We start from the raw sequence: 13,253 nt of genomic DNA, 5'->3' as shown, positions 1-13,253 counted from the left end.
TTAGCGGCTTCCAACACCAACATTTTACTGCTCACAAGTCCATGGGCTCAGCAGGGATGGATGGCCTCCACTCCACAGGCTATTGGCTGGGCTCACTCAGATGTCTGGGACCTTGGTTCAGCTCCATGCAGATAGCCTGGACTTCTTTACATGGCAGCTGGGTTCTCCTCTTGAGTAAAAGTGGACGTTGCGGGAATTCCCTGGTGGTCCAGTGGTTAGGACTCTGCGCTTTCACTGCTGAGGGCCTGGGTTCAATCCCTGGTCTGGGAACTAAGTTTCCATAAGCGGTGAGGCACGGCCAAAAAAAAAGAAAAGTGGACGTTACAATGCCTCTAAGGTCTGGGCTCAGAAGTCCTGGAATTTCACTTCCGCTGCAGCCTGTTGGTCAAAGCAAGTCACGGGGCCAGCCCGGAACCAAGGGGTAGGGAAATAGACTCAGCCTCATGGTGGGAAGACTGTCACGTGAGGTACAGGGATGGGGGAGCATTGATGGTGGTGATCTTCTCAGACCTTCCACCACAGGCTTCCCTCTGGTTGCAATAATTCACAACCCTCCTACATGCAGAATATACTCACCCCTTCCCAAGACTCCCCAAGTCCAGCCACAGCATGGGGCTCAAAATCCAGCAGCTTTTGATCTGTATCTGGTTTGGAAGTGGGCGAGGCTTCTGATCTGGAGACCTGTGAATCAAAGGAGACACATTATCTCCCCTCCAGCATAGACACAGATAGGAGAGTTGCACTGGATACTCCATTCAGAAAGGGAGGGAAGGATAGACGCACAGCAGTCACTGGTGCTTAGTGATTCTGGAATCCAGCCAGGCACATGTCTTCAGGTTCCCCTACTCTGAAGATTCCTTGATTAGGGCCCAGTCTTGCCCTCTGGAATTGGTTCCCCAATATATTGTTCTCAGCAGCCTGGTCCTTCCCTCTGAGAAGTCCTTTCTTTTCCTTAAGAAACAGTGAGGGTTTTGTAGCTTTCTCAATCTGTTCCTTGTCCATTGAAAGTTGGGGATAAAGAGGACTTTTTTTTTTCCCCCCATTTTTGACTGTCTCTGTTTTTTTTGGTCCATGCTGGTATCACTCCCTTAAAAATCTTCGTGGGCTTCCCATGTGTCAAATTATAGTCTACTCCATTAGATATAAAGCTATACCCACAAATCTCTCTACTTTGAGGTATGGGACAGCACTCTTACGGTTCTTAGAACCCTCTTACCTAGCAGAGGGTCTATGTAGGACCACCTTAAATCTTTCTGAGGCCTCAAAGGAGGGCCTTACAGCCTCATCTTTGATTTGATCTTGACCCCAGAGCCATTTTTTACTGGTAGCACCTGAACCTGATCTTTGCCCTAAGGCCATTTTTCACATTGAGAATCTTTTCCAGCTGGGGCATCAGTCCTGGACCCTCTGTAGTTCCTCTAGATTCAGCTTGAAAACTGAATGGTTTCCTCTTTAGCTTATCTGCCTTGCGTCGTACCATACGCCGTTAAGAGAAACCACTTGGCGTGTTCTGCATTCCGCCTGGAAATCTCCTTAGACAGATCCACGAGTTTATTAGGTACTTTCTTTCTGTTTTCCAAGTTACTGCAAGAAGTAGTTCTACTAATTGTGTCGCCACTACCTAACCTGGGTCATCGTTTTCAGCTTCCAGCAGCAGTTTCCTTACTGCTCTTCTAGCCTCCATCTGCCACCCGCTCCCAAGGTCAACGCCACACGTTACAGGTTTTTGTTACGGCACCATCCCACATCTGGGTGACGGTTTCTCATCTCAGCTGTCTATTGCTATACTGTATAATAAACCACCCGAAAACTCAAGTGGCTTAAAACAACACCAAGACATCGCTCGTGATCCTGTGAGTCTCGAGTTGAAGGGCACAGCGTGGGCGGCCTGTCTGTGCTCCACCTGCTGTCGGCCAGGTTCGCTCCTGCGTCTGGGACTCCAGTCTTCCTCCACATGGCCCGTCTCTCTCCACATGGATGGCCTGGGTTTTCTTACACACCATTTAGGGAGGATTCGTCTGTTATAATTTAGATGAGGTCAGCACCTCCGCAGGTGCCGTGGCCCCTCCAGGTAACGGGCTGGTGTGTGTTCCCCAGAGTACACCATCACCATGTACGACACCAAAACCCGCGAGCTCCGGTGGAACGCCACCTACTTCGACTACGCAGCTGCGCTGCCCGAGGACGACGTGGAGTATAGTAAGTTCCCCCAGCACCTCGGTGGCTTGGTGAGGTCGGGCGGGTATTTGTGACCTGTGGGGAAACGAGGACTCCAGAAAGCTGCATTTCCTTTTTAGACACTCTTGGTCACCAGGTTCTGGACTTCCGTGGACTCGTAGTAAATACTTCAGTAGTCAGTGTTGAAGGCAGGGGCCTGGGCGAGAAGTGTGGAGGGAACCCAGGTAAAATGGTGGCGAGTTTAGCCCGAGAGGAGGGAGGGCACACTTTGTTGAGTCCCTCCGTGTCCCAGGAGGAAGTAACTACGAGCCCATGGGAAGCAGAAGCAGAATTAAACATCAGCCTGTGACATAAAAGCCAGTTTTCCCATCTTAGCACTGGTACCCGAAAGTCTGACAGACCTCCTCTGCGGTCACACGTGGGCAGTGGCAGTGGTCAGCCCGGACTCTCAGCTTGCTCGGTAGTTTGAAATGATTGCTATCAAATGCCAGATTCATAGGCCCTCCATTGCTTCCTTTCTTCTCAGCAGTTGAATCCCACTAATTGAATCGAATGCTATTACCAAGTGAAGAAAGAACATTACCACGTGAGAGAGTGACCCTGTCTTATATTTATAAACCCGGCAGCTCTCAGTGTCTTGCTATCGTAGGGCCTGAGAGAGTTCGCTGGAAGCCAGCGGAGTTGTCTGGAGGCGATCTGAGAACACTCCAGAAGGCTTGTTTCCTCTAGCTGAGTGGCTGCAGCTTGCCAGGGGAGTAGAGGATGTGGTCGCAAGCTGGGTGAGACTCGACACGCTATGTTTATCTGATCTGTACAGAAATGTCCCACTTTGTGTCCAATGGCGATGGGCTGGTGGTGACCGTGGACAGTGAATCTGGGGACGTCCTGTGGATCCAAAACTATGCTTCCCCCGTGGTGGCTTTTTACATCTGGCAGCGGGAGGGTCTGCGGAAGGTGATGCATATCAACGTCGCTGTGGAGACCCTGCGCTACCTGACCTTCATGTCGGGGGAGGTGGGGCGCATCACCAAGTGGAAGTACCCGTTCCCCAAGGAGACAGAGGCCAAGAGCAAGCTGATGTGAGTCGGGGACTCAGGGCAGAAGGGGGCGGCTGTGGCCCTGGTGTTCTGGTGCTGTAGCAGCAGTGAGCCGTACCATGACCTGAGGACCAGGGCTCGGGGCCGGCGTCCCTGAAGCCGTGAGGAACATAAAGAGGCAAGAACGGCTTGTTCTGAAACCTCAGAATCTAAGAACTGGACACCCCTGGACGCTTCAGATTCTCCAGTAGTAAATACATTAAAATTATGGGTGGGACTAGGAGAGAGACTGCCTTGTCTAACTGTAGTACGATCTGGATCTATCTCAGGTGGTGGGAATATGAGAGACGTATTTATTTTTTAACTTTCTGTTATTCTCTGAAATTTTACTGTAAGTCGTATTTGCTTTAAAAATCAAGACCAAAGTGTTAGGGGGTGTCTAAGACTCGGCAGGCTCGTGTTCTCCATCCCCACCTGTGAATAGCCTGTAACTCGGTCACTCAGCCTTGCTGGGCCTCAGCTGCCCATTTTGCCGAGCCGTGGAGGAGATCGGGTGAGTGTGAAATGTTCTCTGAATTTACGGCACCGTTCAAATGTCAGGTGGTTTGCAGAGAGAGGTTTAGAGAATTCAGCAGGTGACCCAGCCCAGGCTGGCTACTGATAGTAACCAGCAGGGTCTGGATGTGCAGCCTCGCGTTGTCACGCTGATGACAACCACGGACAAAGCCAGATCCCATCCCCTCCTCGATGCCCCTAACAGGGACCCGCGGGAAGTCTCGCCGGGTTTGGGATTTCCCGTGCATCCCCTGGATAAGAGCAGTTGACTCTCTCAGGGCTTCTGTAAAACCTCTAGAATCTTTAGGACCCACAAGACACTGCAGTGGGGATTCTGGTGGCAGCTCAGTTGTCAGAGCACCCTGGTCGGGCCGTCTTGGAGGCTGTGCCATGGTTACAAGCCTCCAGTCTCTCCCGGGTGATCGTCGCTCGTGGTCCTTGCCTCAGGCTGTCGCGGGGGTGAGCTAGCGCAGCCCCGCCATTTGCAGATGAGGAAACCCCGGCTGGCAGGCAGGTGGCCTGTGCACGCTTCGAAGGCATCAGTGACAGCGGGCCCCGCAGTCCCGCTTTCCTGGTTCCCAGGGCAGTACCCTGTCTTGGTACTGAGAGCCTCGGGGGTTAATGTGCTTCCTCCTAGGAGTGGGATTCGGGGCTGTGATTCTTCTCTCCAAAGAGCCCCCTTTTGTGGGGTCCAGAAATTAAATGACAGTGGAATGCATGTATCTGTTTGTCTCCTAGGCCCACCCTGTATGTGGGGAAATACTCTACCAGCCTCTACGCTTCCCCCTCAATGGTACACGAGGGGGTCGCCGTTGTGGTGAGTCCACTGTGCGGGGCGGGGGGGCTCATAAATGCAGCCTCCGAAACACTCCTGTGCCATTTTAGCAACGAACGAATGAATTATATATGAACATCCTGTTAGTTGAGAATGCAGGACACAGATCTTAACATCCTCGGAAACAGTTCCTACGTGTACCACGTCTGTCAGTACCTCATGAGAAGAGATGCACATGACTAAAGCAGCTTCCTAAGCCTAGGAAGCCCCGGTTACTCCCCTTGGCTTTCAGGTTCAAGTCTAGACTCCCCAGCTGGGGTTCACACTCCCCTCAGGCCAGCCCCGCGACACCCGTCCACTGCCACACGGCTGGTGTCTCTGTGGGGCTGCACTGTCCATCCTCTCCCTGAGTTCCAAGAGTTCCCTTGTTCAGGCTGCGCCTCACACCTCAGATGCTCTCCCGTGTTCCTTTTTTCCTCTTCAAATCCTGTCCATCCTTTCGTGACCGGTCCAGCCTCCTGGGACCTCACCAGTTTGCCTCAGGCGCTCAGTCTCTGAGTGTCTGAGGCATCACAGTCCCAGCCGCCGTTTTGGTCCTTATGACGTTTGAACTGTTTGGTTGGCATCTCCTGTCTTCACAGTGAGCCAGTCCTCTGCTCCCGTGTCAGGGCAGCGCCTGCCTGGGTCCAGCAGTGCCCGAGGCAGCACCGGGCTCGTGGCTAGAGGTTTCCCACCCTGGTCACTTGTATCATGTGTAACTCCTTCCCTTATATCTGCTTCTCACAGTAGCCTCTTGGAATTCCACACACACCCTTCCTGTTTCCCAGTTCCCACATTTAAAGAGATGTCCACGTTTAAAAAGACGTCCGAGGGACTTCCCTGGCGGTCCAGTGGTTAGGACTCCGCACTCCCACTGCAAGGGGCACAGGTTCAATCCCTGGTCGGGAAACTAAGATCCTGCGTGCTGCGCGGTGTGGCCAAAATAAATACATAAATAAAAGACATCGGAATTTTATTTTATTTATGTATTTATTTTTTAAAATATTTATTTATTTATTTGGCTGTGCCAGGTCTTAGTTGCAGCATGCGAGATCTAGTTCCCTGACCAGGAATCGAACCTAAGCCCCCTGCATTGGGAGCTCGGAGTCTTAACCACTGGACCACCAGGGAAGTACCCCGAATTTTCAGTTCAGCGTTGTCACGTCCTGAGGGAGGGGCTGCTCCTGCCCAGTTTTGGGGCCTTGGAGTCCTGCTCTGCCTTCCTGACCAGCCCCACAATAGGACCACGTGCTTAGGACAGTTGCAGGCACACTGCTGTCCACATGGGCACCCCCAGCCTCACTCCAGTCTGTCTTCCCAGCCCCGAGGCAGCACCCTTCCTTTGCTGGAAGGACCCCAGACCGACGGTGTCACCATCGGGGACAAAGGGGAGTGTGTGATCACACCCAGCACGGACCTGAAGTTCGACCCTGGGCTCAAAGGCAAGAGCAAGCTCAACTACCTGCACAACTACTGGCTGCTCATCGGTAAGAGCTGGCTCCTCGTGGCCGTGGTGACGCCGTGCTGCCTCCTGGTGGCCAAGAGCCGACATTGCTAGTTAACAGTCCTCAGCTCTGTGCTCAGTTCATGTCCAAGTTGGTCTTTCAGACCTTGGAATATTTCACCCCCAAGGAAAATAAACAGGCTAGCTGTGTTACCAAGTCAGTTCTCAAAAATCATTTGTCTAATGTTCCAAAACTCCAGTACTAAATAGTGTAAACTTTGTGCAGTGACCTGACACATGTTGGATGTCTGGGGCGTGCCGGGCACTGGCAGTCAGCATTCTAGGATATTTCCTTATTTCTCACAGTGACCCTGTGCAAGGTCAGCACCCTTGGTATATCCACGTAGAGTTAAGAAAACAGGCAGTTTCTGTGGAAGGAGTCACTTGGGAGTTGGTGTGGGCGTGGGCAGGAGGGGCTGGGGAAGGAAAGGGTGGAAGACCCAGGAGGGATTGAGGGTGGTGAAGGGTCGGAGGCTGGACTTGGGTGCAGAAGTCCCGGGTGTGTGGGGTGGTCCCTTTTTTTTTTAAATATTTATTTATTTATTTGGCTGTGCTGGGTCTTAGTTTCGGCACGTGGGATCTTAGTTGTGGCATGTGAACTCTTAGTTGTGTTATGCATGTGGGATCTGGTTCCCTGACCAGGGATTGAACCTGTGCCCCCTGCGTTGGGTGTGTGGAGTCTTATCCACTGGACCAGCAGGGAAGTCCCCTGGGGTGGTCCCTTTTTCCTTCTCTTCCGTTTCTGCCACCATCAGTGATAAGTTGAGATGACACCGGAAGGCAGCGAGTGTGACCGATGCAGGCAGAGGTGACAGGAGCTATGTGTCTGGCAAGTGTCCCAAGTAATTAGAGCTGGACGGAGTTTTCTTGACCGGACTTGCCTTTCCAGTGCGGCAGCCCCCTCCCCAATTCTGCCGTCTCCCAGCGCCAGAGGCGGGGAGAGGTGGGGATGCAGCCCCGAGGAGGTGCTGGAGCACGCAGGCGCTCATGAGCTTTGTCCTCCCCATTCTCTCCCGGTGCGGTGGTGCTCCGTGGTGCTTGGTGGTTGCTCAGTGCTCGTGTCGACTGGGACCAGGGCAGAGAGAGGTCAGGCCTGGGGGCGCCAGAAAAGGGGTGTGGAGCCGCCTGGGACACTGCAGGGCTAGGAGGTAGCCAGCCGGTGGCATCTGGATGGGGGGGTGTAACTGGGCATCACAGGGAGGAAGGAAACTGGATGTCCTGGAGCCCCGATCGATTGCTTTGTAGTCGTCCAGGCCTTGTTGTCCTTTGTTCATCCTGACTCCTTACAGCTGTTTTTCTTCTGGTTATTATTTTTACCAAATAACGGGCAGAGGAGGTAACAAAATACTTCTACCCTTTTTTGAACAGAATTAGTTTGGAAAGTGTGGGTGAATGGGCCCAAAGTGGAGGAAAAAAAGCACTGATGGGCAGAGGCCATTGAAATCACAGGGCCACTTAGTTTTATGAAGCAGTTAAGGGATACATTGTCTACCAGTGGTTAAGAAGTGAAAAAATTTTGGAAACTAAGGAAATGTGTGAGACCAAAAAAAATCCAGAAAAAGTCTTCATGGCTCAGTTGCAAAATGATATCCTTTTATTTTATTTATTTATTTTGGCCGCACCCTGCGGCATGCAGGATCTTTCGTTCCCCAGCCAGGAACTGAACCTGTGCCCCCTGCCGTGGAAGCGCAGAGTCTTAACCGCTAGTTCGCCAGGGAAGTCCCGAAATGATATCCTTTTAAAATGGAAAGGTTTTCCAAGTAAGAAAACTGAGAAACCCAACAAGGTATAAAGAAGTAATTAGGGATGTGCCCCACAGTTCGGAAAGCCCTTTTGAGAAACTTCAAAGCTGGTCTTTTCTAAATAAGGTAGTGGGACTGAGTGATAATTTTGTGTAGACTGAGGGCCACGGGTAAAAGGATATGCTCGTTTATGTCCAAATATGTCCTCTGATTTGGTGATTGTGGACGACATTAAGGATATCCTCACATTCACCTTAATCTTGAAAATAAGACGAGTTCTCCAGGCTTGAGTGGTGTGGTCTGTGGGTTACCCCAGAGCAGTGGCCCTAACCTGGGGTGCTCTCGGCTTCACCTGGGACCTACGTCAGATAGACACGCATGACCCCTGGACCTCCTGATCCAGGAGGTTCAGGGCAGGGCCTGTGCTTTCAGCTCTGGAGCCTGGACATTATTGGATGGTGATAGATACATCACTAAGACCAGGTTCTGTTTGTACAGAAGCGTTTCAGGAGCTCATGATTACATTTATAGCACAGCCGGTTCAGGGTGCGCTCCAAGGTATTGCTAAAGGCCCCACTACAGGGGAGGCCTGCTTACAAAGACTACAGGACGAAGAGGGGATTCGGGCTAACCCCTTCTGGCGCCCTGCCGAGGGGTGGGACTTGGAGCTCTTAGAGCAGCGGGCGCTGCAGTGCAAGGTGGTGTGTGGAGGGGACCCCTCATTGCTCTTAGCGAGACGGTCTCCTGTTAGTGAGCCTCAGAGGTACCTGGAGAGCCTCCTGGTCAGATCCCTGGGCCCCACCAGCAAGTGCGAATCAGAGGTCTGAAGCGGGCAACCAGTTCAGGATATCCCGCCGTCTCAGCATTCCTTGGAAGACAAGGGGAACTTGGTGGTGGCTCAAAACAAGTTTAGGCTTCCGTTAGCGAACAGTGTTATGGTACAGATAGAGAACTGACCCAAAGAGAGAGAGTTCAAGGGGCTTTCTCCAGATGAGAAATGTATGTAGCTCGGACTAGTTCTTGTTTGTTTTTGTCTTGGAAATACATACCATACAATCTTTGATAGGTTTGGGAGAACAGAGGACAGAATATAGGGTGAGACTGGAATTAAGGTGAGATCTGATTGCTGTGAGAGAACAGAGAAGAAAGCAGTCAGGGTGCTGAGAGCCCAGCTTGAGAGAGTGACTGGCTCTTCTGGGCGGTGTGTGGAGTCGTTTAACTTCAGAACTAAAGAGATCGTCCAGCCATATCAAATATTGTTGCTTTTATTTTATTTAGCTCTGTCCCTCGCACACAGTAGATGCTCAATAAACGTGTAATGAATGACTGCTAGGCAGCCTTGAAATAGTTGTGTGGGGAACAGTGAAGGAACAAACAGGGACCCAGGATCCCCAATCCATCCAGCAAACGTGCTGTCTTCCGAATAATTCACCACTTCCCAGGAGGGAAGCTCGTGTTTAGGTAGTGGGAATAGAACTCCACCTGTGCGATTTAAATACCAAGATGGGGACTTGGTACCCTTAGTGGAGTGATGTGACAGGGGTCAGCGTTGAAGGGAGAACTCCTTGAGCTTTTCTTTTTTTTTTGGACAATATCTTTTTTGATAAATTTATTTATTTATTTATTTTTGGCTGCGTTGGGTCTTTGTTGCTGCATGCAGGCTTTCTCTAGTTGCAGCGAGTGCGGGCTACTCTTTGTTGCGGTGCACGAGTTTCTCACTGCGGTGGCTTCTCTTGTGGAGCACGGGCTCTAGGCACATGGACTTCAGTAGTTGTGGCATGTGGACTCAGTAGTTGTGGCACACAGGCTTAGTTTCCCCACGGCATGTGGGATCTTCCCAGACCAGGGCTTGAACCCGTGTCCCCTGCATTGGCAGGCGGATTCTTAACCACTGTGCCACCAGGGAAGCCCCTCCCTGAGCTTTTGATGAAGCTTCATAGTGCCTCACAGTGTACGGCCTTGATTAGGGATTATCCACACGAGCCTTGCTCTGAACGTGTCCTGGACATCCCGATCCCTCTCGTGACAAGGACACTTCTTTGCTCCTTGTTGTGAGATTCAGAATACTGCACTAACGCCATTGAGGAATAAAAGTTCTGTCTTGATGGAATTTCTCTTGTCACTGCCTCCCGCTTTCTCTCACTTTACAAATGTGAGCGTCTGCATTGTGGGCCCCTCACTGGGGAGTGACGGTTGCTTAAGCTTAGTGGGTCAAGCGCAACCACTGTGTGGAGAAATTGTTCTCATGAGAGGTTGTGCTTCCTCTCACAGGACACCATGAGACCCCACTGTCTGCATCTACCAAGATGCTGGAGCGATTCCCCAACAATCTGCCCAAACACCGGGAAAATGTGATTCCTGCTGACTCAGAGAAAAAGAGCTTTGAGGAGGTGAGTGGGGAAGTGGACAGTCAATTGGTGGCCCCTCATGTCAGGTGCTGGGGGATAAGGCATTTGTCCTGCCTTTATAAATTTATTTATTTATTTATTTTTGGCTGCGTTGGGTCTTTGTTGCTGCGCGCGGGCTTTCTCTAGTTGCGGCGAGTAGGGGCTACTCTTCGTTGCGGTGTGCGGGCTTCTCATTGCGGTGGCTTCTCTTGTTGTGGAGCACGGGCTCTAGGCACGCAGGCTTCAGTAGTTGTGGCTCGCGGGCTCTAGAGCGCAGGCTCAGTAGTTGTGGCGCACGGGCTTCGTTGCTCCGTGGCATGTGGGATCTTCCCGGACCAGGGCTTGAACCTGTGTCCCCTGCATTGGCAAGCGGATTCTTAACCACTGACCACCAGGGAAGCCCTGTCCTGCCTTTAGAGCCTGCAGTCCACTCAGGAGGGGAGAGTGGTACACGGGAATCCACAGCAAACAAAGTGCTGAGGACTGACAGGGAGGAAGGGGGCTTCCGGGAGGCTGTGGGAGAGGCAGTGGGCGCTGGAGGGGAGCATGCAGAGGTAAAGGCCTGGAGGGGGGCTAGCCCTGCATGTCCAGCTCTGGGGCTGAGGAGACAGCCTGACTGCATCCAAGAATGTCCAGTGGGGAACGGGGGGCAGGGGATGGGATCACACGGCTACAGAGGAACCGTATTCCAAGCCGGGCAGCAAGCGAAGAGCCGACAAAGAGAGCAGGTGGGGAGACTGAGGTTTTCTTAAGGCAGGCATGGCCTGTTGAAAGTGGCCTGCTTGGCAGGGACCCAGGGCACCCACAGAATGGGTGTGGAGTAGCGGGGAGGCCCTGGCCCAGGCCGCCCTCCTGAGCCCTGGGAGACAGCCTGCTGTCAGGGTCTCAGCTGGAGGCAGATGGCCAGCCAGGCTAGCATGATTCGAGGGGAGTTCTCGTTCACACTGTGGGCAGTTCTGGGGTTCTCTGAGCGTACTTGGGCCTGAAGCGTGTGGGGAGGGAGTGGATCGGGCCCCAGACCAGGAGCCTGGAGCTTCAGATGAGACGCTTGGCAGCCCCACAGAACTCCAGCTCTGTCTCATCTGCTGGTGTCCTTGCCGGAAACTGGGGGCAGGGAGCCCATCGCTTTGCCCAGGTGGGCAGCCTTCTGGGGCATGGAGCAGTGGGGAGGCCGGAGGGTGGCTGTGGGAGCCGGGCTGGGGGTCCGACCATTCGGGCTTGGCGGTTCCTGCAGCCCTGCTGTGCGGTCCCGGCCTGAGAAGGGGCCGTGGGCAGGGTCAGAGGAGCAGGGGAGCGGCTGGCTGATGTGAGGGCTGTGATGGCGTCAGATTCGCATTAGAGACTTAGATTTTATCCAGAGAGAAAGGAGAAGAAAATCACATGGATGTTTAAGATTCCAGGGTGCGCTGAGTTGTCCCGCATCTCTGGAGGGAGCCAGGTTGGAGATAGCACTGGCGCCCTAAAATCTTGATCTGATTTTGATCTGAGTAAAGCCAAGCGTATTTGTCATTGAACACTTAGAAAATAATAAAAGTTTAAAGAAGAAAATTAAACAATACCCGTAACCGAACACCCAGAGATGGCTGTAGTTGAGATTTTCCTGTTTCATCGTTTAATTTTGAACAGAGTCCTTTAAAAGTCCATGAAAGTACTCTGAGGTGCATTTATCTGGTAATAAGACTAACTTTTTAAAACAAACACACGTGAGCAAATATAACTAAATGAGTGTTGTCTCTGGTCACGTGTTCAGCAAACATTGCTCAGCTGCCACCAGCCACAGGCCCCTGCGCCCTGCGGGAGGGGCTGCAGGAGAGGGAGGCAGGGCACTGCGTTAGTCTGGGCGGTGAACATTGTGAACGTGTGGGACGCCAAGGAGGCTGCGTGTGCATTTCACCAGCAAGTGATAATGGCACACCTGGAACAGCAGATGTTTGAGAACAAATCAGTGCATTTTTCTTGAAGTCCTAGAGATTCTGAGGTGCTTCGGCAGAAGCTCCACTTTATCTGAGTTAATTCGGGGCTCTAACAGAGGGTTCTGATGCTTTCTGAAAACTTTGAAAAATAGTGGACTGTTTGAATACGTGATTTTGTGTTTGGAGTTGCACTGAAAGTTTACAAACCACACAAGAAAGCTGCTTTATTACTTTGTAGCTGTGTGTGCGCGCATGTGCGTGTGTGTGTGTGTGTGTGTGTGCGCGCGCGTGCGGTTTTCCTTTTTAATGTGAAATGCTGTTACCAAATTGACTACCAACCTTCCGCCAGACTTGTTACCTATGAGTTCAGAGTTCCCCCAAACATCAGATCTACCATGAAAGGATGTTTTTGCCTTTAATAAGGATTTTCAAAAGAATGTAGTATCTGAAGGCACTTTCAAAAGTGTTTCTCTAAAAACCGTTTTTGAGTAATGATGCTATCACTGCAAGAGGGCATAGCCTCCCAAGGCAGTTGCTTTGAAAAAGGCAGCAATTATCTGGTTTGTGGTCTTGGGGTGGGCTTTAAACAATCCAGCATGTTCCACAGCGTAGTCGTTCCTCGTACATAGTCATTGCCTCTCTTCGTTGTTTGGCTCATTTATATCTGACTAGAAATTGTGCAGTGATGTCGCCACTCTCTCCCATGCAAGGTTATCGACCTGGTTGACCAGACTTCAGAAAACGCACCTACCACAGTTTCTCCAGATGTGGAAGAGAAGTTCGCTCATGCCCCGCCCAGGCCCGAGGCCCCCGTGGACTCCATGCTCAAGGACATGGCCACCATCATCCTGAGCACCTTCCTGCTCATTGGCTGGGTGGCCTTCATCATCACCTACCCCCTGGTAAAGCTCCACGCCTTCCCTTTCCCCTCCCACGTGTTTCTGAACCTTTGCCCATCACCCGATGTTAGTGAGGTCCAGACAAAGGTGGCAAAGAAGCAAATACATTTCTTTTCCCACTTAAAAGTCAATATTGGCTTATCTTCAAACACATTGTAATTAAAGAGACACTCACTTCTCAGGAAAGGACAATTTTGTACCTACATCTTATAGTTTGTAAAAAC

At 51.7% G+C, this 13,253-nt stretch overlaps 1 protein-coding gene across 2 annotated transcripts in view; it reads left to right on the top strand.

Annotated features, from left to right (window-relative positions):
• Positions 1–13,253, top strand: part of ERN1 (endoplasmic reticulum to nucleus signaling 1) — an 82,841-nt gene that overhangs the window by 52,184 nt on the left and 17,404 nt on the right. For both annotated transcript variants that reach the window (XM_067714123.1, XM_067714122.1), the window contains exons 7-12: positions 2,098–2,199; positions 2,996–3,257; positions 4,509–4,587; positions 5,906–6,071; positions 10,102–10,220; positions 12,841–13,032. In XM_067714123.1, coding sequence (XP_067570224.1) covers positions 2,098–2,199; positions 2,996–3,257; positions 4,509–4,587; positions 5,906–6,071; positions 10,102–10,220; positions 12,841–13,032 — 920 coding nt within the window. The remainder of the gene's footprint in view (positions 1–2,097; positions 2,200–2,995; positions 3,258–4,508; positions 4,588–5,905; positions 6,072–10,101; positions 10,221–12,840; positions 13,033–13,253) is intronic.

This window comes from Pseudorca crassidens, chromosome 19 (assembly GCF_039906515.1).
Source record: "Pseudorca crassidens isolate mPseCra1 chromosome 19, mPseCra1.hap1, whole genome shotgun sequence".
Classification (NCBI taxonomy): domain Eukaryota; kingdom Metazoa; phylum Chordata; class Mammalia; order Artiodactyla; family Delphinidae; genus Pseudorca; species Pseudorca crassidens.
Note: the sequence above shows the minus strand (reverse complement) of the source record. Positions and strands in the feature narration are given on the sequence as shown.